Source organism: Podarcis pityusensis (assembly GCF_964106645.2).
Source record: "Podarcis pityusensis genome assembly, chromosome: 8".
Classification (NCBI taxonomy): Eukaryota; Metazoa; Chordata; class Lepidosauria; order Squamata; family Lacertidae; genus Podarcis; species Podarcis pityusensis.
The window spans coordinates 56,554,015-56,580,764 of record NC_138033.1 but is presented as its reverse complement, the minus strand read 5'-3'; the positions used below and the strand labels follow the sequence as shown (position 1 = coordinate 56,580,764).

The 26,750-nt window shown below is 43.9% G+C and overlaps 1 protein-coding gene and 2 long non-coding RNA genes across 7 annotated transcripts in view; 1 reads left to right on the top strand and 2 right to left on the bottom strand.

Moving 5' to 3' along the window:
* LOC308482341 overlaps positions 1 to 17,817 on the top strand; it is a 31,342-nt gene extending 13,525 nt beyond the window's left edge. For 3 of the 4 annotated variants that reach the window (XR_013989231.1, XR_013989232.1, XR_013989233.1), the window contains 2 exons: positions 7,602 to 7,772; positions 15,643 to 17,070. This is a non-coding gene — a long non-coding RNA (uncharacterized lncRNA). Of the gene's footprint in view, positions 1 to 7,601; positions 7,773 to 15,642; positions 17,071 to 17,743 lie in introns of those variants that run through there. The other variant, XR_013989230.1, reaches the window with a different exon arrangement.
* On the bottom strand, positions 9,256 to 17,769 carry SNX20 (sorting nexin 20). Of its 2 annotated transcripts, XM_081015361.1 has the most exons (6): positions 17,733 to 17,769; positions 17,132 to 17,345; positions 14,819 to 14,985; positions 13,996 to 14,147; positions 12,412 to 13,126; positions 9,256 to 10,142 (listed from the first exon to the last, which is right to left on the bottom strand). In XM_081015361.1, exons 2-5 carry the CDS (start codon positions 17,251 to 17,253, stop codon positions 12,458 to 12,460), a joined length of 1,110 nt encoding a protein of 369 aa, XP_080871487.1. In that variant the 5' UTR covers positions 17,254 to 17,345; positions 17,733 to 17,769; the 3' UTR covers positions 9,256 to 10,142; positions 12,412 to 12,457. The 2 variants fall into 2 exon arrangements, with proteins under 2 accessions (XP_080871487.1, XP_080871488.1); XM_081015362.1 differs by lacking the exon at positions 17,733 to 17,769 and having other exon boundaries at positions 14,819 to 15,002; positions 17,132 to 17,220.
* A 3,454-nt stretch (positions 17,818 to 21,271) lies between the features above and the next one.
* Positions 21,272 to 26,365, bottom strand: LOC308482340. Its single transcript, XR_013989229.1, has 3 exons — positions 24,873 to 26,365; positions 22,413 to 22,992; positions 21,272 to 21,583 (listed from the first exon to the last, which is right to left on the bottom strand). It is a non-coding gene; the product is annotated as an uncharacterized lncRNA (long non-coding RNA).
* Positions 26,366 to 26,750: the final 385 nt, after the last annotated feature.

The window sequence follows — 26,750 nt, the reverse complement described above, 5'->3', positions numbered from 1 at the left end:
GCAAATAAACCTTTTTCTTTACTAATGGGACCTCTGTGCATTTTATTTACTCTTTTAAAGCAATGCTAGTGGTGTGTGAATGAGACAGAATGGGTGGTGGAGGGAGTGGGTAGATTCATCTTCCAAGCTATAAACCAAGCAACTATATATATTTTAAAACCCAAGAATCTGGAAGACCACAACTTCCCCATTCATGATCTAGCATTTACTCTCTTTTCAGATGCCACGTTTGGTTACCTGAGGGCTTTTTCTTTTGTACAGTGGTACCTCGGGTTAAGAACTTAATTCGTTCTGGAGGTCCATTCTTAACCTGAAACTGTTCTTAACCTGAAGCACCACTTTAGCTAATGGGGCCTCCCACCACCACTGTGCAATTTCTGTTCTCATCCTGAAGCAAAGTTCTTAACCCGAGGTACTATTTCTGGGCTAGCGGAGTCTGTAACCTGAAGTGTCTGTAACCTGAAGCATCTGTAACCTGAAGCATCTGTAACCCGAGGTACCACTGTACTGGCATAAGCCAGTGACATCATCACCCTGATTCATTAGCAAGCTTTGAACAGTATTGAACTAAGTCCTACTCAGAGTAGACCCATTGAAATTAATGCACCTAAGTTACTAATTAACTTCATTGGCTCTACCCTGGGTAGGGCTAGTGCTGAAAACCACCTTATCCTTGTTGTTGTTGTCTAGTCGTTTAGTTGTGTCTAACTCTTTGTGACCCCATGGACCAGAGCACGCCAGGCACTCCTGTCTTCCACTGCCTCCTGCAGTTTGGTCAAACTCATGTTAGTAGCTTCAGGCACACTGTCCAACCATCTCGTCCTCTGTCATCCCCTTCTCCTTGTGCCTTCCATCTTTCCCAACATCAGGATCTTTTCCAGGAAGTCTTTTCTTCTCATGAGGTGGTCAAAGTATTGGAGCCTCAGCTTCAGGATCTGTCCTTCCAGTGAGCACTCAGGGCTGATTTCCCTCAGAATGGATAGGTTTGATCTTCTTGCATTCCATGGGACTCTCAAGAGTCTCCTCCAGCACCATAATTCAAAAGCATCAGTTCTTTGGCGATCAGCCTTCTTTATGGACCAGCTCTCACTTCCATACATCACTACTGAGAAAACCATAGCTTTAACTATACGGACCTTTGTTGGCAAGTTAATGTCTCTGTTTTTTAAGATGCTGTCTAGGTTTGTCATCACTTTTCTCTCAAGAAGCAGGCGTCTTTTAATTTCATGACTGCTGTCACCATCTGCAGTGATCATGGAGCCCAAGAAAGTAAAATCTCTCACTGCCTCCATTTCTTCCCCTTCTATTTGCCAGGAGGTGATGGGACCAGTGGCCATGATCTTAGTTTTTTTTGATGTTGAGCTTCAGACCATATTTTGCACTCTCATCTTTCACCCTCATTAAGAGGTTCTTTAATTCCTCCTCACTTTCTGCCATCAAAGTTGTGTCATCTGCATATCTGAGGTTGTTGATATTTCTTCCGGCAATCTTAATTCCAGTTTGGGATTCATCCAGTCCAGCCTTTCACATGATGATTTCTGCATATAAGTTAAATAAGCAGGGAGGCAATATACACCCTTGTCATACTCCTTTCCCAATTTTGAACCAATCAATTGTTCCATGTCCAGTTCTGACTGCAGCTTCTTGTCCCACATAGAGATTTCTTAGGAGACAGATGAGGCACTCCCATTTCTTTAAGAACATGCCATAGTTTGCTGTGGTCAACACAGTCAAAGCCTTTGACCTTATCTTACTGCTTTTATAAAATAAAAAAGCAACATAGGTGCATTTTGTTTTAAGACAACAACTAACTGGCCTATGAACAGTCTAGCCAAGGATCCTATTGGTTCCCCCCTCCCCACTTTTTTTTTTTAAATCTAAATTGAGCTTCTTGGTCAGAGTTTTAGTTTCTTTTCACTGTTATCCTTCCCCCCCCTTTGCAAAAGCCCCCACCCAAAATACTCTGCTTCCCATTGCCTTTGTACCTAGCATTTCCCTCTCCCCCCTCCCTTCCCTAAAAGGTTTGATGATGCATTGTGATTTTCCTTTTCTACAGGGGCTTTATGAAGGGAGCTGGAGGGAGTTCTCATTAGTCTCACTGACATCTTTTATCACTTATCAGAGGAACAAGCAAACGGAGAGCGATTCCTTTGATCATGGCAAAAGGAGAAAGAGTATTAAAAACTCTATGAAGATTTGCTAAGTAGAAAGTGGGAAAGACAGTCTGTAGCGTGTTTCAAAGAAAGAAACATGATTTAAAGTTGCCAGATTTGCTTGTATGTATTAAAGAATTGTTAATGATGCTGCATCCTATGTGTGCATCCTTTATCCCCCCCCCACTTTCTTTTCTTTTCTTTCTTTAAACAGGCAAACAAGCGCTCTTCAGCGGTAAGGGCAGGTGATATCAATGGGACTGAGGGAGGGAAAAAAGATACCTTGAAAGATGGGTCGTCTCAAAGGGATTTGCGGGTTTTTGGTGGGGAAATGGTTGAAAAACAAAAATAAAGCTAGGAAAGTAGTGCATGATTGAGTTCTCATGGGAGAGCTGGGCCTGAATGCCTTCAAGGTTCTTTTTCCTTTGAGAGAAAGGTAGGATTCTTGTTTTATTTTATTGGGTGTTAGCGGGGGAGAAATGTCTGCAAAAATGGGAACATCTTGTCGTTATCCTTCCTGAGCTCAAGGGCCCTCAATGCTCAAAGGGACCTGGAGAGAAAGGCTCGTCTCTTCTCGGTATTGCAGGTGAGAATAAAGTGTTGCTATCTAGGGAAAGGACCGTTTCGCTGAGCTGATTCCCCCCCAACATTATCACCGATAGTGAAGCCGATTTCTGGTCACACCCACCCACCATTAGCTCTGATATTGGAGGCATCAGTGCAGGGCCAGCATCAGCACCTGGCATCCTTGGGCAGTACCATGGCAAGGTCCACTACTGACATATCCCTCCTTTGCCTCCTGTGATGGCCTGGGATTCAGACTTGGAGGCTGAACCTGAGGAATCCCAGCCTGCACAGGATTCCCTGCCTCCAGAACCAGCTGAGCCGGGGCTGGGGCTTGAGCCTGAAGGGTCCTCACCTGTGCTGGATCCTCAGGTGCAGGCACCAGCTGAGTCTGCTCTGGCTCCTGAGGTGATGGAGGACCCATTGCCTGCAGGTGCTCCACTCTCAGCCCAATCAGAGGAAGCTGAGGTTGCCCCTGGGTCCAGAGGCTCAGGGAAGAGAGGCGGAGGGAACTAAGTTCTCGCAGGAGGAGTGCTTGCCTCCAGGCCAGGAGAGGCGAGTCACCTGTGGACCGGGGCTGTCCTATGCCTCGGGGCAGATAAAAGCCAGCCAGCCCCAGTCCCAGGTTGCGGGAGCAATATTGTTGGTGGCCTGTTCCTGCCTGCACCCTGTCCTCCTGTTCTGCCAGAGTTCCTGACCTCACCCGACTCCCTGCCTTGGACCCAGCTTCAGCTTTGATGGACAGCCTCCATACCACACCCTTGACCTCAGACTGGACTCGGACCTCACCGCACGGTTAACTCTCGGGACCAGCACACCTCCCCTTTAATTTTGTTTTCCAGCCCCGTTCTGTGAACAGCACTAGGTTGGCCAGTCTGCTATTTAAATCCCCCACAATGCCTGAGAGCAATACTATGTCAGGGGTATGGTGGGAAATTTCAATGGCAGTTAGTTCCAGATGCCTGGCACGCCTCAGATAAGCTGTTTATGACCCACTGATTGGACAAAATGGGCATGGAAGAAGCTCAGTGGCCATGTCACCATGACACAAAGTGAGGTCTCTGCTGCAAGAATGGATTGTTGTGTACACATTGTACACATGTTTCGCTGTATTTTTATATATTTATATTTTTAATATCTTGTTAGAAGCTGCCCAGAGTGACTAGGGTAACTAGTCAGATGGGCAGGGTATAAATAATAAAATTATCATTATCAGGCAGGCAGATTTAACACCAATGGGATGCAGTCCACCCAGGGAGTAGGTTCATATGGCTGTTCTCCCAAGCTAGGGATGGAAAGATTTGTCCATTTCAGTTTCTCTCAGGTTCTGGTTTTTCAGTCTTAAGTTCAGTTCTCTACATTTCTGCATCTGTTTGAGGAGTTAAAAGAAAACTACCCCCCGCCCCAAATACAGGCCTTGTGAAAATTCCCAAGCACTCTGGTGCAATTTTTTCTTATTATGCGCTCAGTTTTCCCCACTATAATGTTATTTCCACTAATATGTGCATTTTTTGCTCACCTTTGCCTAATAAGCACACCTTTGTACATGTTATTTGGTTAGAGAACTGCGCCACAAAATTCAGAGAAGTGCAAACTTTGAAGGATATTGGTGTTTTGCAAATTTTGCAAATTCAGTAGGCTAGTATTAAACTCCAAATCAAATTGCATTTCTGAGTTTCAACATTTTCTGCAGGTTTTTCTTGTACTTCGGCAAACTTCGGGGTCCCCCCATGCCTACTGATAGCTTCCTCTTGAGCTGGGATGGTGCCTGTTGGCTCCATGACGATTCGCTCTTGAAGAATGTGACACACTCATGACCTGTCAATGGCTATTACATGGACAACCCTTAAGCTGCTGTTGTGCAAATCCTCAGTTTTGTGCTCCTTAGTGCAACTGGGGGCCTCTCCAGACCCTGTGGTTTCCCATGAAGAACGTGCCGCCATCATTAATTCTTCAGGTAGCAACACCGTTCCAGTAAGTCACTGATTCTTTGAGATTGCATGACTCATACCTGCCACTGCAGCATCAACCCCCCTGGCAATGGCTAAGAACGTAAGAGCCTTCATCCCTTTGCACCACCCAAAAGGACTAGAAACATTATCTTTTTTCTTCTTCTTTTTAAAAAGAAAGCTGCTATTCTCTTTGAAATGTATACTTGGTGGCGGCAAAGCATAACAGCTTCTCCCCCCGCCCCCGGTACTTGAAAAGAGCATTTCCCCCCAACAGTGTTAACTGCTGATGTCTGCATGTGCAGTCCAGCTTAGATGCCACTTATTAAAAAGTAAGAGCTAATTCACTTTCATTATGTTTCTAGTGTTGTGTTTCTAGAGCTGCAAAGTTTTTGATGAGAAAGACCAGGGTTCAAGTCCCCCTCAGCCATGAAACTTACTGAATGACTAGTAAATTCTTTCCAGCCTAACCTACATCACAGGGTTGTTGAGAGGATTAATTGAGCAGGGAAGTACCATGTGCTCTACCTTGAGCTCCTTGGAGAAAAAGATGGAATATAGATGAAACAAATAAAAAAATATTATTAGGATAGCTGCGCCTCTCTTCATTTATGGAGCTCCCTGAGATATCAAGCTCATGGCTGTTGGAAGAAAAAACTGGGAGTAGCTGGGGCTTTAAGGAAATAAGAAGAGGGTGCTAGATCAGGCGAATGGCTCACCTAGTCCAGCATCCTGTTCTCACAGTGGCCACAAGTAGGATCTAAGCAAAATAGCAGCTCTCCCCACTTGTGATTTCCAGTAGCTGACATTCAGAGGCACACTGCGTCCAACCATGGAAGCAAAAAATAGCTGTAATCTTTTAAAGCCGTCCAAGTTTGTGACTACCGCTACCTCCTGTGGGAGCGAATTCTGTAGTTTAACAATGTGCAGTGTGAAGAAGTTCTTTCTTCCATCCATGAATTCTAGTGTTATGCAAGAAGAAGATATATTGGGCCCTTCCAGATTTTCACCATCTTCAGATGAAATTTGGTCACATGCCCACAAAAACAGGTCGCACAATTATAGTTGATTGGGAGATCTTGCCCAGTAAACCTTCTTCCAGGTTCATGGCTGAGTGGGGATTGGAACCCTCGTCTCCCTGGTCCTAGTCCAACACTCCAACCACTAACAACACCAGCTGTTACGACTTGGAAGTCCTGACGGATTTTTATTTCAGAGGGGTGGGTGGGTGTCTGACAGATAACCCACTTCAGTCCTGCAGTGGTGAGGAGGGGAAAACACTTTGCATATGCTTTGTGGCACTGTTTTCATTAGAATCCTCAGCAGTAAAAACAGGTTGAGAGGTTGAATCTTGGCCCAAATTAGACCCTTTGCGGGTGTCCTGGTAAGAGTTTGCCATTTTGAATGGAAGTCTGTCGGCGAGGGTGACAGGTGACTTATTAACCCCGGCTAACATGTTAGCTAGAGAAAACGCTGGATCTCCACTTTCCCTTCAACCGTGCAGAAAAGAGTTCGTTTACTTTTGCTCCTCTCCTCCCCTCATTATTTGATAGTTCTTTAAAGAGTTGCAAGTTTTACTTTGGCTGCTTTTGATCAGAAGGAAACGGCAGTGCTGGAGCCGAAGCGCTGCAGTGTCTCTGGCTTTGAACTCACCAGGTCTAAAAGCCTGCAAGAATATTTTCCCTTTCAGCTTTCTAGCCTGGCTCATACAACTTCCTGATAAAGGGATATGTTAAATTGTCCTTAAGGACGACTAGAAAGGTAAGCTTTCCCATCCAAAACTCACAATGGAATTGATTAAAAAAAATAAAAAAATTACGTACATTAAAAATTTAAATGTTAGCCTTTTGGAGTAGAAATTCTTTCTTTCCAATATTCTGCCTTCTAAAAAAGTTTTTTTTTTTTAAGTGCTAAGTTTGTGGTGCATGCCTACAGCCATGGGTTCAGTCAGTGCGACAGTGCCCTCTAGTGGTATAAGCGTTAATCATAGGTGTGAACTGTTTATTACTGTGACATTTTCCAAACTCCCGATCATGGGGCACAATTGCTTTTTGGAATTAAGGTGGGAGGCACGCTCCGTGCTGATGCTAGAAAAGGTTTTACTTTAACACATTTAAAAGTAAGAACTGTCACTGAAGAGTTCACCCGCTGTGTTTCAGTGTGAGTAACTGTTCTGGGTGTGATTTCTCTGAGGATGTCTCTCAGAGAAAGCCAGTGTGGTGTAGTGGTTAAGAGCGGTAGTCTTGCAATCTGGGGAACCAGGTTTGATTCCCCGCTCCTCCATATGAGCTGCTGGGTGACCTTGGGCTTGTCACACTTCTTTGAAGTCTCTCAGCCCCACTCACCTCACAGAATGTTTGTTGTGGGGTAGGAAGGGAAAGGAGAATGTTAGCCGCTTTGAGACTCCTTCGGGTAGTGATAAAGCGGGATATCAAATCCAAACTCTTCTTCTTCTTCTCCGTATTTGGTGCGAAGGAGACCAATCTATAGCAATGAATCATCCAGAGACACAGTGAGCACACTCTTCCATTTACTTTGGAAGTAGGTGGGTGTCCTGAAACAACTTAATTGGTTAGATCGTGGTTCTAATAATGCCAAGGGGCATAGTCTTGCATTGCAAGGGGTTGGACTAGAAGACTCTCAGGGTCCCTTCTATGATCTATGAACCAGAAACTACTGGATCTATGTACAGCTCCCCCTTGTGGTGAGCCATTGAACTGCATGTGGCTGGTTTGTAATGAAATACCTTCAGTTCCTAGACTGACTCCACACAGCCAGGCTGGCCACTGGAGCCTCTTAGACAAGGAGGAACATAAAAGGGCTTCCTGTAATAACTGAGCTTGGCTTGACCAGCAGGGCCTTCCTGAACTCTGGTGTGTTCTTGCATTTATGGTTATTCACCAGTCTTGATCCTTGACTTGCTTTTCTTTCCCAGTGCCTGGTTTGTCCTTCGGATCAGGTCTACTCTTCAGTTCTATCGGCCAGTTTTTCATGACTCCTAATTCTGGCTCACTCCAGACCTCTGCCCATGGCTCAGTCCTGCCCCAGCTGGTAGTGTTGGAATTACTGATTTATTGGAAACAAGAGCAAGAATGAATTGGGGTAGGTGGATTAAATTGAAACTAATTCTTAATTTCCCTTCTTATAAAAAATGTTTGACACAGCTCCCTCTATTGGAGATATAAAGTGTCGCATTGCATCTAGGAATGGGAGACATTACATCTAGAAAAGCATCTAGGACATGAGTAGGCAAACTAAGGGCCAGGGGCCGGATCTGGTCCAATCGCCTTCTAAATCCGGCCCGCGGACGGTCCGGGAATCAGCGTGTTTTTACATGAGTAGAATGTGTCCTTTTCTTTAAAATGCATCTCTGGGTTATTTGTGGGGCCTGCCTGGTGTTTTTACATGAGTAGAATGTGTGCTTTTATTTAAAATGCATCTCTGGGTTATTTGTGGGGCATAGGAATTTGTTCATTTCCCCCCCAAAAAAAATATAGTCCGGCCCCCCACAAGGTCTGAGGGACAGTGGACTGGCTCCCTGCTGAAAAAGTTTGCTGACCCCTGATCTAGGAGCTTGGTTTGCAAAGTTTGTCTTAGGGAACCCTGGGAAAATTTCCCAACCCAGTCTTGCAATGCTGGGGGCCTTGGGGAAATTACATGGTCCGCTGCACCCTAGTTTTCAACCTAGCAAATGATTCCCCTAACAAACAGGTTCAGAGATCAATGTGCTATGGACAGTGTATAGATTGCCAGGCACAGCAATAGTTCCAGATGACTCTAGTGAGTGATACTCATTAGCATTCTTCAACAAACAGTGAGGAGGGCTGGGCGGGCAGGGGGAGCACAAAATGAATAACCAGCTAATGAGCACTGATTGTGAGGCAAAAGTGGGGAAGAGCGCAGGAGCCTGTGTATGTGAAATGATACCTTGTGCAGGGAATAACTTGCCTGCTAGTGTTTCAGAAGCTGCCTCAGGGACGTCATCTGCTGTTTGAGAGAGAGATGCCTGCACTATTATCTACTTAATGGCCCAAATGATGTAATAATTGATATGGAAATAGGCCCAAACTAACTTGCTTGTAGTTCAAATCCCAGAGGCTGCTCAAAACTGTCTGCCCAGATTTTATTTAAATTTCCTTTTTGGGGAGCGGGGTTTGTGCAGCCGTGGCGGTTTGTTTGTAATGTGCTTTTCTGAGGTTTGCAAAGAGCACGAGACAGATGTTAGCCATCTCCTGTTTCTTTTGAGATGAAACGGCTCCAGACGTGTTCTGACTGACACTGATTATTAATATGTCAAGAGAGAGTCAACATAGCTGAGGCTCCAGGTGGTGCAAACATCACCCCCCCCAGACACAAAAGCCAGACAGAAGGCGTATCTTCATCTCAGATGTAAATTGGTATGAGAGTGATTCCTAAGGAATTCTGGGTACCGTAGTTCTATGCCCAGGAGCCCTCATGCAGAAATCTCACCAAACTACAAATCCCAAGTGTTCTTCGGGGAAATGCTAGCTGTTAAACTGCTTTTCTCCTCAGTCTGGGGAACCTGCGGCCCTCCAGATATTGCTGGACTCAAACTCCAACCAGTGTGGTCAATATGGATGTTATTTATTCATTTAGAAAAATGTCTAAACTGCTTAATAAAAACCAACCAACCAGCTTCTAAGGGGAGGTTCTAATAGGATTCCTCGCAATACAAAACAATACAAAACAATTATCGATAATTCATAGAAAAGGAAAGCAGCAAATACTATTCACATATAATAGGGATGGGAAACCTTTATCAGCCCAAGGGCCACATTCCCTCCCGGGCCACCATTTAGGGGCCACATGATGGTGGTGCATGGAGCCAGATGCAAACATGGGTATGTGGATATTATATTTAATGTGGGTACATTTTATGTTGAAATCTCTGCCTTATACTGCACCTGCATCATCTCACACCTTTACCTCTAGCCCCACCCGCCAGTGGCATGTTGCAGGTGCCACATAATACCTGTTCCACATCTGTAAGAGATCAGTGCTTTTTTGTGGCAACACACACACTTTGGAACTCCCTGCCTATTGACATTAGGCAGGTCCCTTCACTGTACTCTTCTCAGTGTCTGCTAAAAAACATTTATGTTTATGTAAGCCTATCTAGAAATGCAGAATGCTGACATGTGCTTTAATTTGGTTTTTAGCTTTCTACTGTTTTTTGTTATTTTTTGAATGTCTTAAAAAGTTGTTTTTAACTGTTGCTGCTGATAATCTAATAGGTTTTTTTTCTTTTTACAAACTGCTTTGAGGTTGTTGTGGTTTTTTTTACAATCAAGCGGGATATAAATTGTATTAAATAAATGAAATAAGTTTGGCTCCCAGAAAGTTGCCCATCAGGAAATGTGGCCCTTGGCCTGAAGAAGGCTCCCTGCCTCTGGCCTAATCAAAAAAGTCCCAAACAAGCTTTCACCTTTCATCCTTCTATAAGGTGTGCCAATTGCTTAATTACACTGGGCAACAATTTTTTACTTTTTGAATGTTGTCTAGATTTCTACAACTGATTTAGGGTATTTTTGCACTGCTGAATCAGGAAATGGCATCCGTTTCTCTCCATCAGGTCAGGTTTACTGTAAACTGAATGGTGGGCATTGATAAAGGTAAAAAGTAAAGGTAAAGGTACCCCTGCCCATACGGGCCAGTCTTGACAGACTCTAGGGTTGTGCGCTCATCTCACTCTAGAGGCTGGGAGCCAGCGCTGTCCGCAGACACTTCCGGGTCACGTGGCCAGCGTGACGATGCTGCTCTGGCGGACCGGCACACAGAAACGCCGTTTACCTTCCCGCTATAAAGTGGTACCTATTTATCTACTTGCACTTAAGGGTGCTTTTGAACTGCTAGGCGGGCAGGAGCTGGGACCGAACGACAGGAGCTCACCCCGCCGCGGGGATTCGAACCGCCGACCATGCGATCGGCAAGTCCTAGGCACTGAGATTTTACCCACAGCGCCACCCGCGTCCCTATTGATAAAGGTAAGTACACGTAAATTGCATGTTGCTTCACCATTTTTCAAACTTCAGGGCTTGAACTTCCATTTCTTGGTACTCCTTGAATGCTCAGCGGCAGGGAGGTCTCTCTTCAGAGTCCAACAGTAGTCAGCCATCATGACTGCTTCCCAGCGACCCTGATACCTGGTCTCCATCTCTTTCATGTCCTGATGGAATCTCTCCCCCTGCTCGTCACTCATTGAACCCAGGTTCTCAGGAAACCGGTCCATATGTGAAAATTGATAGTACATCTTGACGCTCATGTTGCAGCCCAGGTTTCTGAAAGCAGTCAGCATGTTGTTGACAAGTTCTACGTAGTTTCTGGCCTTATTGTTGCCTAGAAAGTTCTTCACTACCAGAACAAATGCCTTCCACGCTTCCAGTTCCACTTCGTTCATTGAGTTTCTGAACTCTGGATCTCTGATAGGCTGACAGATCTGAGGACCGTCAAAGATGCCAGCTTTCAACTTCTACATGGTCAATCCTGGAAAAGCCTGGCACAAGTAAGTGAAGCAGTCCCCATCCTTGTCCAGAGCCTTGGTGAACTGCTTGATTAAGCCGAGCTTGATGTGCAGCGGTGGGAAGAGTATTCTGTCTCTGTCCACCAGAGGGTCGTTGATGACGTTCCTTTTTTTGCAAGGCACCAATTCCTCCCGCACAGGCCAGTCCTCCTTCGTGTAATGCTGAGCACGGTCCCTACTATCCCACATGCACAGAAAACATGGGTACTTGGTGAAGCCAGACTGTTGTCCCAACAAAAAGTTCACCATCTTCAGGTCAACACAAATAAACCACTTATGCTGATCATAACCAATTTTCTCCAGCACATACTTCACCGCTTCATAGTTCTCCTTCAGTGTACTCGAGTGAGCCAGGGGTATAGAGGCAAACTGGTTGCCGTTGTGTAGCAAAACACATTTCAGTGATCGCTTGCTGCTGTCAATGAACAGTCTCCAATCTTTGGGTTCGTACTGTGGCACTCCAAGCTTGAGCAGAAGCTGCACAATATCTGCACAGTACACCAAGTCCTTCTCTTCTGAGAAAAAACGGAGGTACTCTTGATGCCTGTTGCAGAAGAAGCTGATGCGAGCACTGTCAGAGAGGAGGTTTTTTTCCTTCAATCTGGATGCCAACAGTTCGGCAGAGTCCTTTGACAAGCTGAGGTCGCGAACTAGATCATTCAACTCCTTTTGGGAAAATGGATGTGGAGCATCATCTTCAAGAACCACTTCTTCTTCTTCATGTCCTTCAACACCGGAGGCATCTTCGTCACTAATGTCAGGAAGTTCTCCGAAGATAGGCACTGGAATTTCATCACAATGAGCTACAGGACGACGTGCTGATTGAAGATCAGGATTAACTTAGTTTTAATCCCCCAACTTTATGCTTTGCCGCATCAATTTATGGAAGATTTCGAGGTTTTATGACTTCAAACTGATCCCTTTTCGACATAATCACCCAGAACTATCGGACCTGAATACTTCTCGTCATTAAAATAATCATTTCCAATCAAAACAATTATTCGACATGGCATTTTACCCCCACCAACTTGTTCTAAAATGCTCCACACAAGCGTACATGTGAACAAAAACGTAAAAAAACGACATGTGGCCATAGCTCAAAAACTTGACCTGATAGAGCAAAACCAATGTGATTTTTGGATTCACTGCATCAGATTTGTCCTAAATCAACTGAAAAAATGCAGACAACAAATTTGTTGCTGACCAGTGTTATTGACCTTACGCCTTTTCTGCACCTTTCCCAGCTCCTCTCAGTCTATGTACTCTTGAACTGCAAGTTCTTTTAGGGACACCATTTTAGTTAGCCGTTTTTTGGCCTTCCTTTCCTCCATCTTCTCTTGGAAGTATAGAAAGTCCTTGCCAAGTTCGTATGCTAAGGAAATCATTGTTTCCAGCAGGGGCATGTAGTACCTGTGACCAGGATGCTTCTCAAGGCGTAGCAAAGCTTTCTCTCCAAATTCGTAGGCACCTCTGGAGTTTTCCAGATCTTTGTGACAGACGACTATGGCACAGAGAGTTGGGACCAATAGGGTGGGCCGATGCTTGACAAGTTTCTCTTGCAGAGCTACAACTTCCAGAAGTACCTCCAAAGCTTTGGTAAACTGTCCTCCCCGGAGGCAACTATAGGCCTCCTCCAGTTCTGGTCTCACTAAGAAGTCAATAAATATTCTAGATGTCCGAGTGTATTCCATGGAATACAGAAGCCGCAAGTAATCTTGGAAGGCTAGCTTCCTCTCGATGATGATTTCGTCTGTGAAGTTCCCCGTCATACACTTCTTGGGAAATGTAATATCCTCCATTTCATCATAAAACTCCTTCAGAAGATTCATGTGCAGCTTTTCGAAATCTGAATACCGACGCTCAATCACTGATCTGTTGCTGTCAAAGCTGCCCGTCTGAATGATGAGGATCTGGTACGTCTAGTGGGCAACACACAAACAAAACAATTGAGAAAAGCTTTGGTGGCTCAGGAAGAAGGCTGGCACTACTGAAGCCAGCAGCACCATCAGGACATGGACTTTGGAGCAGATGCCCGGCCCCCACTCAGCAGAATGAGCAGGAGGGCCCCCCAAACTTAGTAGGGCTGCCTTAACATGTTTTGAAATAGTCTTAAAGAGGGGTAGTTGTGGTGCCCCATTCAGTGCAGATTCTGAACTCTGCAGAAATGATCGTAAATATCCCTGTTTGGAAAAGGCCCATCTAGTCTAGCATCCTGTTCTCAGTGGCCAACCAGATCCCTGTGGGAAGCCAGCAAGAAGTCCTGAATGCAATAGCGCTCTGCCCACTAGGATTTCCAGCAACTGGTGCTCAGGGACCTACTGCCTCCGACAATTTAGGTATAATGTACAACATAGCCATGGTGGTTCTTAGCTGGTGATAACCTGATTCTCCATGAATTTGTCGAAGCCTGAGGTAGGAAACTGGATTTGGCTGATGGGCTAGAGCTGCTAGACCGTTATCTCCTCCCCCTGCATTGCAAGCCATGATTGACAGGTGGTCAGGGAGCGTTATATTGCAGAATGCTTTCCAATGGCATTCTGAAGCCCCCGGCAGAGCACTATTTTTCAGAGTGATGGTTTTTCAGAGCACTTTGCAAGCTGATCATTGGTTCACACAAAGCTGTGTGCGCATTACTTTGCAAAGGGTGGATTGGTGGTGCCTGCCAAACCCCTTTTGGCTGAGCCATGCCTCGCACCTGACATCGTATGACATCACATGTAGAACAGTGGTGTGGTTTGGCCAAAATGTCTCCAAATGTTTTCACCCGTACAGGCTTACATTTGCTTACCACATATTTAGAGAAGGGCTTCTCTACAATTCTGGCTGACGGGAGTTCGAAAAGGACCTTGACTTCTCTGAAATTGCGCTTCTCATTCCGCCAGTATTCTTGGAGTTCCTTAGTTGTCATGGAAGAGTTGGGACTTTGGACTCTTTCGTCACCTAAAAGAATGTATATATTTACTGAGTCCTTTGGGGGGTTGGGGTTGGGGAATATGTTCTAAAGTGCTCTAAAGTGTGTATGCAGCTGTACGCAGACAGATAGATCCTTGGGAAATTGCTTAGGTATGGGTCCTGTTTTCAGACATAATAGAAACCTTTCTCCTAATTTGATGACTCCTCCAATATGAAACCATTTCCATAGACAACAGTTTTATTGCACTAAAAGTAGAACATTATAGGGCTACTCCAGAGTCCCTCGGAAAGAGGGATTGATTGTTAAACCACTCTGGGAATAGTGAGAGCTCTGTGAGAGGAATAAGGGTCTCCTAGCAACTCTCAGCACCAGTAAAAGACTACAGTTCTCGGGATTTTTCGGGGAAGAATGTGGCCTGGGGAGGGTCACAATGTCCAGAGTGGTCTGTAGGGACACCAGCGGTGCTAACTTGAATAAATCGGGGGGAGGGCAGGTAAGCCCTGCCCCACATAATCAATCATTTGACACGGTGCACGCACACCATTTGAATGGCATTGCCCATCAACTTTTTTGAGGGGCTGGCCCCCTCATTTATTTTATTGACCACTAGGAATTGGCTTCTATGAGGGTCACAATTGGTCTCTGGACCTGATGTTTCCTCATCCCTGACTTGCATAGTCACCTGTCCAGGCCTTACCTGAGATATCAGTGGGTTCTGTCTGCTCCTGGGTTGGCTGAAATGAAGTTAGGGTTTCATAGCCATCTCCTTCATCTGAATGGGTGTCTTCAGCAGACTCGGCTATAACCCCTTGGACCTCCTTCTGATGGTCTTGTAAGCAAGGTTGGCCTTCCTCCATTGTGGAGCTGTCAGAAATAGACTGCTATTTCATTTTTTAAAAAATCAAAGTTGTTTACAACAAAAATATGTAAAAGACCATACAGTAGAAACAGATTAAAATTTAAAACAGACATCAATTAACCATTGTGGGAAGATGCCCTCTTAATTGCCTGCATAGGCCTGATGGAGTAGAAAAGTTTTCAGCAGGCATTTAAAAGTTAAAACAGAAGGTGTGTGCTGAATCTCTGTTTGCAGAGTATTCCACATTACTGAACTGATGACTCTAAAGACACAGTTTCTGGTTGTTGTCAACCGAATCTCACCAACTCGAGAAATGATCAGTGATGCTCTTGCAGATTATCTCAGTGATGGAGCTGGGATATAAGGATTCAGGCAAATCGTGTACTTTCCCACTTGTCTGTGCCATACGCCATTTCTCTGGTCCCCATAAAAATCTTCCCTAAAAATGGGTCTCAACATACACCTTCATACATCTCTCTATCTTCAGTGCAGGCAAGCAAAGGGACCTCTTCTGACACTTGTTTTCAGGGCCCACCCTACTCCTGTTACTGTACTCTTAACTTTTAAATTCTGATTTTCAGATTATCACAATCCCCCCTGGGACTTGCTGGTGAAGGGCAGGCAATTATTTCATTTTTAAAATGATTTTATATTTCAGGTAGCAAAAGATACCCAAACAAGGAAAACAGAGCTTAGTAATTGTACAGAGAAGAAAAGAAAAATAGCAGCTGGACAAATGTCTGTCATAAGTCTACCTCCGGCCCCATCCATCACTAGTATGTGACCCACAAGGTAACGCAGCCCCTGAATTGAAAAAGGTTTCCCTATCCTGGCGTATAGAGAGTGGAGGCAGATCCCTGCCTCTGTGAGCAAACCCAGGCGAAGACTCATATAGAAAGGAGCGAGAGAGGGTGGCACCACTCCCCTAGGTGTGCGGATCATGACAGCTTGTTGTTATAAATGTGCCTCCGTGTGGTGGAACGCAGAGACAGCCACCTACGTCTCTTCCCCGACATGTAACACAACATCAAACTGTCATTGTGATTTAACTAAGCAAACTGGGACCAGGTCCCCTCCTCCCCCAAAGCCACTTCAGATGAAAAACGAGCCATTTTTAAAAGTAGGTTTCACGTTCAAGCCTTCAACCTTTCATAGCCGCAGTCGGCCGCCGAACCGGTGACATGCTAGTAATTGCAATAGTTCAAATAGCTAAGCCCACGTTTCTGAAGGTGTTCAAAAGCAGCATGAATAAAGAGCCTGTCATTTTGGCATAGGTGGCACATTAATGGAGGGAGGGGAAATCAATGCAAACAATCAGCTTTAAACTTGCAAAAGCAGCAGCTTCCACAAATGGTCATTAACAAGAATTTCACCTTTAAGATGTGGAAGAAAAAAAAAGCAGTTAGCCTACTAACTCGCAGACCATTTTTTTCTCTCCCTTTCCTCCCACCTCCTGCTCATTAATGTTCACACTTGCAATCATCTCTAAAGTAATCTATGTATCCTAGTATAGCCCCACATTCTAGAGTTCTGGATCAGACTCCATGGTTCCGTGGGTGTGGTCAGGGGGGCAGCTGCCCCCTTAAAGTAAGTAAATAAAAAATCCTTAATTAACTGATCAGTTGCGTCACAGATAACTCAGTTCTGCCCTCCCTAACATAAAGCCTGCCCCCATTAAAATAAATCTTGGTCACAACCATGCAAGGTTCTATGTTACCCACTATCCAGAGGACAGCCATACATTTCTGGAAAGCCCCTGCTTGAGCTTTTTACTGCCAACAGTATTGTGGAGGAGACTGGTTGGCAGGAACCCTGAACACAGAGCTGGTTCAAAGTTCTTTTTGGGGGGGGGGGCTCCTTCAGGGGCCCCTTTTTGAGTCAGTTTTCCCCTTCATTGCCACTGTATTCAGCTGCTCTCCTCTGCCACACTGTTTCTGCCATCTTGCTCTTCCCAGACATGGCCAGAGAGTAAGCAAGGACTGCTCAATTATTCAGTGATCTAGCTAACAAAGGAATTAATAAAAGGCAGAAACCTACCTACCCACCCCCCTCTCCTCATATATATATATCACACATTTTTGTAACAAATACCTAACTAATTTTACTAACTGCTACCTGGCCACCCACAGATCACAGACATAAAATACTGACCTGGTTAATAATCTAGAAATTGTTTCCTTGATAATGGTTTTTAGAGTCTCCAGAACTTCATGGCAGCTGCGTTGCTGCTTTCTCAAAATGTCCAGAGTACCAAGTTTCACTTTACATCTCATCAGCCAACTTCTCTTTTTTACTGTACCAAAGAAGGAAGCTGTGTTTGGACTTCCTGGTTCAGCTTATTTGCTGTTTGTCGAGAAGGTGCTTGCTGCAGTAATGAAACCAGGAGAGAAGCTTCAGTGTGTGCTGTTCCACATATTCTGTGTGAGATGGTGCCTGTTTTCTTGCTCTGCGTTGGAATAGGGGACTAGTGTGCCCCTCCCCCCATTATGTCTCTATTAGTACAATTAGTTTCCCTGCTAATTACATTAATATGATGAGCCAAACATGGCCTGTCCCACATGAAAACTAGGCAAGCAAATAGTACTACAATCCACGGAGCCCAATTAAATACATAAAAGCAGGAATTGGGAAGCTTTTTTTTAGTCTGGGAGCCGCTTTCCCTTCTGGGCAACTTTCTGAGGATCATATGCCAGGGATTGGTGGGGCCAGAGAGAAAAGTGGGTAGGGCAATAAATCATCATTATTTTTTAACCTTTCATACAGGTGAGTTTCTCCATACTTTCACATTCTTCTTTCTGCCCTCCATCCAGACAAGCAAAAGGCATTCTCAAAGTACAGGCATGGATGGATTCCAGCCAGGCAAAAGCACTCAAGGTGTGAAGCAAGGATAGGTGAGGGGTGTGGCCTGGAGGGAAGGGGTGTGGCCTAAGGAGAGCTCCAAGGAGCAGTTACAGGACACTGCAGAGATGCTTTTGACCTCCGGGCCTGAGATTCCCTGCTCCTCTTTTAAGCCTTCTACAGTGCAATTGTAAGAATGTTCTATAGGGCCAGAGGCATTATGCATCCATGAAGGAGAGGACCTTTTCAGTGGTGGCCCTCAACATTGAATTCTTTTTGGCACCAGTTGATTTTATTTGCCCGGGTTTTTAAAAAACATTTTCCATATTATTTGAGCTGGCTGAACAATTTTGGACCACTTCTGGACTGCTGCCATTTTGTGAGCAGGATTCAATTGCATAATGTCAAATTGAGGTCGCATAATTAAAATGGGTTTGGCACTCTTATGCAACAAACCTACTTTTTTGGGGGGTTGGTCCTTTTTCTGGTCTGGAAAGTGTCAGAATACGCACTGGAAAGTGTGGGATAATGATTGCTTGATGCATGCTCACTAAATTACCAGTGTCTTACAAGCTTCTGCAAATTTTGTGTGAACAAATTATTATTATTATTAAATTATTATTTATTAAATTTGTATACCTCCCTTTACTCGAAGATCACAGGGCAGTTCACAGCATCAAAATACAAAATAAGAACAGAAAATACATAATAAAACAAAAACAAACAAAAGCAAACCAGTAATCCCCCCTCCCTCAAACACATTTAAAAGCCCATAGAATGTTTAATCAGCCAAAGTACTGGTTATAGAGAAACATTTTTACATGGTGCCTAAAGACATGTAATGAAGGCGCCAGGTGAGCCTCCCTGGGGAGAGCATTCAACAATGAATGCTTAATATGAATGTTGCCTGGATGCACCCTTAGTGTATCACTGTTCGGAATTTATTGTGCTTTGATTTTTATTATTGTATTCTTTAATATTGGATTGATATTTGGTGTTTTTTATATATTATCTCATTTGGCATCTGTCTTGGATTTAAATTTTTGTAGGTACGTGCTGTTGTTCTAAACTGGTTTTTATATTTCAATAGTTTTATAAAAATATGGTTTTATATATGCAGTTGTTTTAACTGTAGTTGTTTTAACTGCATATATGTAACAGTTTTAAAAATATGTTATTATATCGTAAATCACTTTGGGGTGCTTCATGGGAAGCGATTCATAAATATTATTGTTGTTGTTGTTATTATTATTATTATTATTATTATTATTACCACCACTCTGAAATCCATGCTTATTTCAACATAAATAAACGTTTACACAGATGTAACTCTTAGTTCAGTGGAGTTTTCTCTAGGATGTGTGCAGCCCTAGAGTACTAGACCCAGACTAAAGGCCAAACTTAACACAGAATTTATTTTCCTTTCCTCCTCCTTGGAGTTCTTCGTCGGGAGTTTTGTGTTTGATCCTGCTTGCTGTTTGCCACTCAACGAGCGTGCCGGTGGCATGCCATCTGAAACTTATCCTAAATCTGCCAATGGATATGTAACCAAGAAGGAATATTTCCAGGCTGCACAAAGCCTCCTTGATCTCTCTAAAGCAAAAGGAAACGGAGGAGCAAAGAATCTCCTTTTTCTTCTTTTCACTGTACTCAGCAATTTGAAGGCTCAGTGGCTTGGTTATTGCCTGATAAGCAGGTCACTGTTAAAATAAGCTCTACAGATGTGTGAGCAGACAGTTCCTCAACTATAAATATAATTTTCAAATGGCTTCCTGTCAAAAACCACAAAAAGGGGTGGTAGAAATCTTCTCGATGATCACATCTGCAATGAGGTCGATCGGTGAAAGAAAATGCGGATTAGAAAACGGGTTAGTGTAATAACAGAAGACTGATGAGTACCAATTTACTGTTCAGATTTATGAAAAATTCATTTCCTCCAAGACCTTTGTTTATATAGGATGTACAATATAAAACCTTATTTTCAAATTTCAAAAAGTGGATGCTTTTTTTTTTTTTTTGGTAAGTGGCTATGGCTTAAAGCATGTTTAAGCAGTTCCCAAGATACTTGCTTAGAAAGATTATGGGACGATCGCTCTCCCCACATATGTAAAAACATTTCTTCTAAAGAGCTCAAAGTGGCACACAGAATGGCACACAAAGTGGCATTCTTCTTCCCTGTTTTATCTTCACAGCAACCCTGTGATGTAGGTTAGGCTGAGAGACTGTGACTGGCCCAAGGCCACCCAGTGAGTTTCATGGCTGAAACCTGCTTTCCCAGGTCCTAGTCTGACATTTATAAATATTTATACTCTGAATAGAATTTAATTGAGCCATCCCACTGTGTTTTAGGTATTGTATCAATGCTTCAATTTCTAGCACAATATATTGTAAAAGGGCACGTTAAATAAAGAAAATCTCAGGCATTGTTGGTCAAGTCCTAGTCTGACTGTCCCTGCCACTATTCTATTTCACACTTATTTTTTGCTGCATTTCCTCCCTGTTCTTCTGCTAATGTTGCTCATACCATCTTAACACAATGCAATATTAAATAGAGGAGTCTTATTACAGAAGCTGCCCTGCAATAGTGAACAGTTAAGTGCTAGGAACCAGTTATGGTGTCTCAAAGCAACATGAAAACCACAAGCTAGAGCGCTGGCCACCAATTCAGGTGACTTCAAAAGATTCTAGGTTGTTGCATCCTATGCTAGTCTAGTCCTACTCAGCAGGTGCACTGAAGTTAGTGCACATCAGCATATGACAAACTGAGGTGTATTCTTTTCAATGAGTCTACTGTTAATTTTTTGACTCCGACTATCAGTTACTGAGATTCACAGGAGCCATCTTCTGAAGAACATTGAGGGGTCCCCAATGTGACGTCTTGATGTTGCGCACGAGAAGTTGCACTACATCCTGACACCGCTCCATGCTCAGCTCTGTGTTTGACTGCAACAGGGTGTGTGTGTTTGGACCCCTCAAAAAAAGATTGAGGGGGCCCAAAGAGCCTCAGCCCCCTGGAGCTGGTGCCTATGCTGGGAATTGTAAGTGGGAAGAATGCTGCTCAGGTCCTGCTTGTGAGCTTCCCATAGGCATCGAGATGGCCACTGTGAGAACAGGTTGCTGAACTAGGTCAGATCCAGCATCACTCTCTTCCTGTTCATATGTTAACCAGAAAAGGAAACAAGGCTAAATGAACAGATGCACCATCACAATCAGCCATGCTGTCAAAGATCAGCCAGGCAGAGTCCCCTTTGCCATATTTAACGAAAGCAAGATTGTGACTTGCCGCTATACAAAGAGCAGCAAGCAAGTCCATCTTTCGACAAGGTATACAAACATGTCTTCCAACCCAGTCTCATATATGGAAGCAGCAAGAACATGCTCCCTCCCCATCTAATATACAAGTAGATACTTAAAGGAGTCAACTATGAAGAACGTGCTCTTGCAAACAAACAATACTGAAATACATTTAATCATTTAATGTTCCTTCTCATCTAGAGTTAAGGGGGTGGGGAGAAGTATCTCAGTCGTTGCCAATATGCCAGTGGGGTGGTTCTTTGATGTCTCTCCATGGAGAGTTTTTAGCTGAAGAGGCAAATGAAACTGGAAAGAATGAAGCACACTGGACAAAAAGGTTGGGTTGGAAATATTTTAGGAAACAGCCTCTGACCAGCGTCTTTGGGACTCTTTGGGATTCAGCCTTGGATCTCTGTCTTCAACACGCTGTACGTAAGTTCTTCTTTGGTACACCAAGAATGCTGAAGTACCCTAGAGATGTGAAAATAAGAAATGTGCACATGAAGCAACAGAATAGCACAACCTCACAGAATCCCAGAAGTCTTAACCATTGCTCCATTTCAACATCTTCTCAAATGAGCCTGCCTGTATCTCACTGGTAAAGCATTGGTCTTGCTTAGTGAGAGAGCATCTGCTTTGCATGCAGAAGGTCCCAGGGTCAATCCCCAGCAACTCCAGGTAGGGGTGGAAAAGCACCCTGACTGGAATCCTGGAGAGCCACTGCCAGTCATTGTAGACAATGTTGAGCTAGATGGACCAATTGATGGACCTCTTTGGGAGCTGCCCAGAGAATTGTGCTCGTGGGGGGGGGGGCAATATGCATACCATTGAATAAATGAATAAAATAACCTAAGAATATTAATGGCCTAACTTTTAGTAAGCTTTTGTGTTTTCATTTCGTCGTCAGCTGCTTTGAGTGTCCTTTTTGGAAAAATACTTTTAATAAATATGAAATCTTTCCAGAGGCTCTGTGAAATGGAAGAAATTCAGGGCCAGTGAAAGACAACTGATACACACTTCCAGACTTGGCAATGAGAAATGTATGAGCCCATGTAATGCAGAAGAAACAGAAGTTGTGCGCACACCACACATTTCAAAGCACACTATTTCCCCCAAAGAATCAAAGAATTCCCAGCTCCCTTAACAAATTGAAGTACCCAGGATTCTTTGCGCAAAGTCACGTGCTTTAAATATATGGTGTGTATATGGTGTGTATATATCCATATGTAGCCATGGATACTAAGTGGGCCAAAGATTCACCCCAGGTTCCACCCTGCAAGAGAATATGTGGCTGACTAACCAACTTGGCTCTTCCAGAAGTCTTAACCATAGCTCCATTTCAGTTAGTTGTCCATTCCTAGTCAGCAGCTCCTCCACAAGAGCCAGAGCAACCTCACATCTGTGCAAAATCTCCTTTGTCAGAGCCTGGATCGATGCTTCCTTCAGTGAAGGCTTTGTCTTTATGGAAAGCAGCACTCTCTCAGTCTTCTCCTGCTGGTCCAGAATGACTCTTTTCTTCTTTATCACCCACACAGGTACCATCAGGTTCTTTCTTCTTAATTTCCTGCTCTGTTGGTTTCTCTGTTGTGCCACATGCTTCTGCTTCATTGCTGGCCAGTGTGTCATAGCCCTTCCACTCTTCCACATGTAGCTTTACCAGAACATCTGTCTGTTCCATGTTCTGTTCTAGACACAGCTCAGAAGCACTGTTAAGCAGATCCTCATCATCCTTTGTCCCGTGCATCATAGCAGCAATCTCCAAACTGTTGCTGTCCCTGAGATCCGGAATGTCATTGGATAAGATGTCATGGACTATCACTGGCTCCACACCTCGTGTGTTCCACTTGGTTCCAGAAAAGTCAAGCATCCTTTTCACTGAACTGCAAAGGAACCAAATTGATCATCAGATGGAGATCTGAAGGGATAAGGACTGGGGTGAGCTAGCTTCACTTTCTATGGAATCATAATATTTAAAGCTTGCTGTGGCCATGGCCTCCCTTATCTCTCTGCTTGTATGTGCCAAGACATCCTTGTCCATGACCTTCACTCAGTGGTGGCTGGTAAGGTGAGTGCCTTCAACTTGTTCTCACCTACCTACTTCCTTATTTACAACTAGCCCAAGGGTAGTAGCCCCTTGGCTGGCAGCTTCCTGCTTCTCAGTCTCAGAGTTTCCCTTGTGAAACTCAGCAGAGAGGAGGTTTGGGACAAAGCTAGAGTTAGTAGGCCCTGTCTGTCTTTGACTTTCAGGCTCCACCTACCATTGGCCTCTATTCCTTCTGCCACACCAGTTCCAATGAGCACCAGCTGCTCCAGCTGCACTACACTCAGCTCTGTCAATCTCCTTCCCACTTTTCCCTCCCTGCCCTTTATCCCAACAACAAACTCCTAGAACACCTACGGGATGCCACCTCTCTCCTTCCCCCTCTTAGATTCCTCCTCAGCGTCTGTTGTATTTGCAAGATGACAAATGAGCCACAGAGACTGAATTAGAAGCAACAAATTTTCTTTAGCTGTGGGCTGCTGCCAAACTACATGCAAAAGTGAAGCTAGTCAGATCTAATTGGCTTCCTTTCCCTGCTGGTGTCTTCTAGAATTGATTCCCACCATATAACCATTTCTGAATTACTTTGGTTCCTGCTCGTGTTACACCTATCTTTTCCATGAAGCCATTGGGCACAATGTTGCCACCTTGCTCCTGTGCCTTACTGCCACACTCACACCACATACTGAAAGCACTTTAAGTAGCCATGTCTTCCCCCAAAATAATTATAGGAGCTTTAGTTTGTTAAGGGCACTGAAAGTTGTTAGGAGATATCTATTCCCCTAAAAGAGCTACAAATCCCAGGGTGATTTAACAAGAATTGCTGTTATGTGAGGGAATGGGGGCCTCCAACCAACTCACAACATCCTCAACAAAATACAGCTCCCATAATTCTTTTGACTGCTTAAAGTGTTTTCCCAGCACTTCAGGTGCATGGTGCAGATGGGGCCTATGCTTGCAACCCTGCCTAAGCAGCTGGAAATAGAGTAGGGTTCCCAACCCCACAAAGGGGGTTCTGTGGTCTACCAGCATCTACAGTGCACATGTGTTGCTGTCTAGGGGGGCTTGTCTAGCCTGCACGTTCTAGGGAACCCCATTATGCATTTAGTAAGTACAAAGTACAAAGCACCTGAATGTTGGTTGCAAGGATAAAGTAGCCATAAAGGAGAATTCCTGGTTATCAAGATCCAGGTATGGGGCAAATACTCTTTGGTGAGAGAACTCAAGTACAGATTTAAAATCACAAAAGATGCAGCAAAGTAAAATGTGTAAATATAGGCTGTTAGACCTTTAAAATACACCCTTCTAAGTTCCTTCCAAAGCCCTCTTCCTCTAGCATAGAAAAAAAGACCACACATTTGGTAAGTTTAAAATGGTAAAACTCTCAGATTCATGTGCTTTTCTATCTAGCATTCAGAAAAAGTTGCACAGGCAATAAAACTTGGCTTAGTTACAGTGATGAAAGTTCCTAAATGATTGGTATATGAACTCAAAAATGGTTGATGAGAGCCAAGCATGTTGGTTATATGATGCCGGTTATCTCACACTGAATAGGGTAAGACACTGATGCCACAATGCTAAAAGCAAATTATTAAGTTGAATCATGACCGTAGAGGCACCATTGACATAGCTAAGTAAATCTTCATAGGAGCACCTCAAGTTGATGCTGTCTTAAAACACCCTGTAAGCAAGCCCTGGAACAGAAAGCAGATCTGGTACCTTCTTCTTGCCCTAAAACAGCAAAGGCAGCAGATGATAGTCTCCTGGAAGCAGTTCAAGCACTTAGATGTCCTCATTTGTTTTGAGTTATTGATGCTATGTCCAGTATCCCTTGGGAATAACAAATGAGCTCTAGAGACTCAAGAAACTTGTAACCAGATTGACCCACTAAGCTCTAAATTAGATCTCAGCTCTTTTGGTATCAGACATCTGCCAACCCCTACCCTGCTCCTTTTGGCTTGGGTGCAGATTCCTGAATAGTCAACACACCAAAGTTTTATGACTCCATGGTAGGATCATGTCATCTCACTAGCTGTATACTGCCATTGTGACAGCTCTCAGCCAATGCTTTGTTGCTATCTTCCCAAATAATTTGCATGTTAGGACCACATTGGTGGAAGTGTGCTAGCAAGGAGTAGAAGGAAAGGGACTGAGCAAGGATCCAGCGTAGTGTACTTAGAGTTTTGGACTAGGACCAGGGAGACCAGACTTCAAATCCCTGCTCAACCAGAATTCATTTCTGACCCACCCATTTTTTTGGGGGGGGGGCTTCTGACCCCTGAATAATGTTTTGGCTTATTTTTTTGGATTCCTGACTCACAGACCATGTTTTTGCTCATTCTTGCTTTCTCATGGGAGGTATTTTTGTTCATATTTTGGCTCTTGAACTGTGGGTCACATTTTCACTATTTTTTTTTGGCTCCTCATATGCAAGTCACTTTGTGCTTTCCCCCCCTCACAGCTCACGTTCTTGTCGATTTTTTAGAGACCTGACCCACTGGTCAGGAGCCAATTGTGATGCATGGGCCAGGAAGCCAGAAAATGGCCAAAATTGCAAGCCCAAAATGGCCAAAAACGTGACCTGTAAGTCAGTGTAGCACAGACCTGTGTGATGGTTTGAGGGCTGAACTATGTATGAACTGGGAGATGAGGATTTGAATCCCTACTTACCCACGAAGGTTACTGTAGTGAACATGGGCCAATCACTGCCTCTCAGCCTAACCTACATCACAGGGGTGTTGTGAGGAGAACATGGAGGACTATATGTATCACTTTGAGCTCCTTGAAGAAGGTAGTATATAGAAGAAATAAGTAAATGTATCACACAATTACACTCTCCAGAGAGGACTGCCTGTGGGAACCTGTTGTGTGTACACTGTGTGGCACACCAAGCTTTGCTCCCTGTAATGTGTGAAATTGCAAAGATTGCTGTTTTGAGAGGTGACATCCAAAAGTCTTTGTGCCAAGCATGAAGTGATAAATGTGGAGCTGAATGCATAAACATAATAAAATGTATAATTTTATCTCTGCCCTAAGATCTCTGCTTCTACCTGTATTATAGTGTTTAGTTATGTTTTATACCCAAACACATTTAACCCTCATGTTTGAAAATCTCCCCCATCTCTTAAGCGTCACAATTGTACTTTCTGCAGTTCCAGATTTTCCTTGCTAGGTATCCATTTGTCCATATGGGGGCGACGAGTAGAAAATGTACTTTCAAATGGTATTTGAAAATAAAATTGCAAGCGTATTGTAGTGAAACAATAAAATCCTTCCTTTCTTCCTTGGATGACATTTATTGAAATTCTTCCTTATGGATGTGGTGCCGTTGATGTAACCAGCTGGGTCTGCTGTACATTCATACTGACTTCCAATATGCTATCAACAATCTTATTCGTTCTGGACTGTCAATTCCTTCTGATTTTATCCTTATTTCACCTTGAAGAGAACAATCTATGCAAATTCCAGTATACTTAGCAGATGAACTGTGAAGACCTGCTGTGCTTGATGCCTTTCCCCCCAAAACACAAATATGTTACTGTTATTTTACTTTTATTAGGTGGGATACTTATTTCTACTTTTGTGGGAACCTGATAC

Coding starts and splice junctions, on each gene's coding strand:
- SNX20 (XM_081015361.1), bottom strand. CDS start 17,253: ATGAGATGTAAAGTGAAACTTGGTACTCTGGACATTTTGAGAAAGCAG. Junction 14,986..17,131: donor ATTTCTAGATTATTAACCAG/GTCAGTATTTTA, acceptor TATTTCTGACAG/CTCCACAATGGAGGAAGGCC. Junction 13,127..13,995: donor AGCCCTTCTCTAAATATGTG/GTAAGCAAATGT, acceptor GTTGCCCACTAG/ACGTACCAGATCCTCATCAT.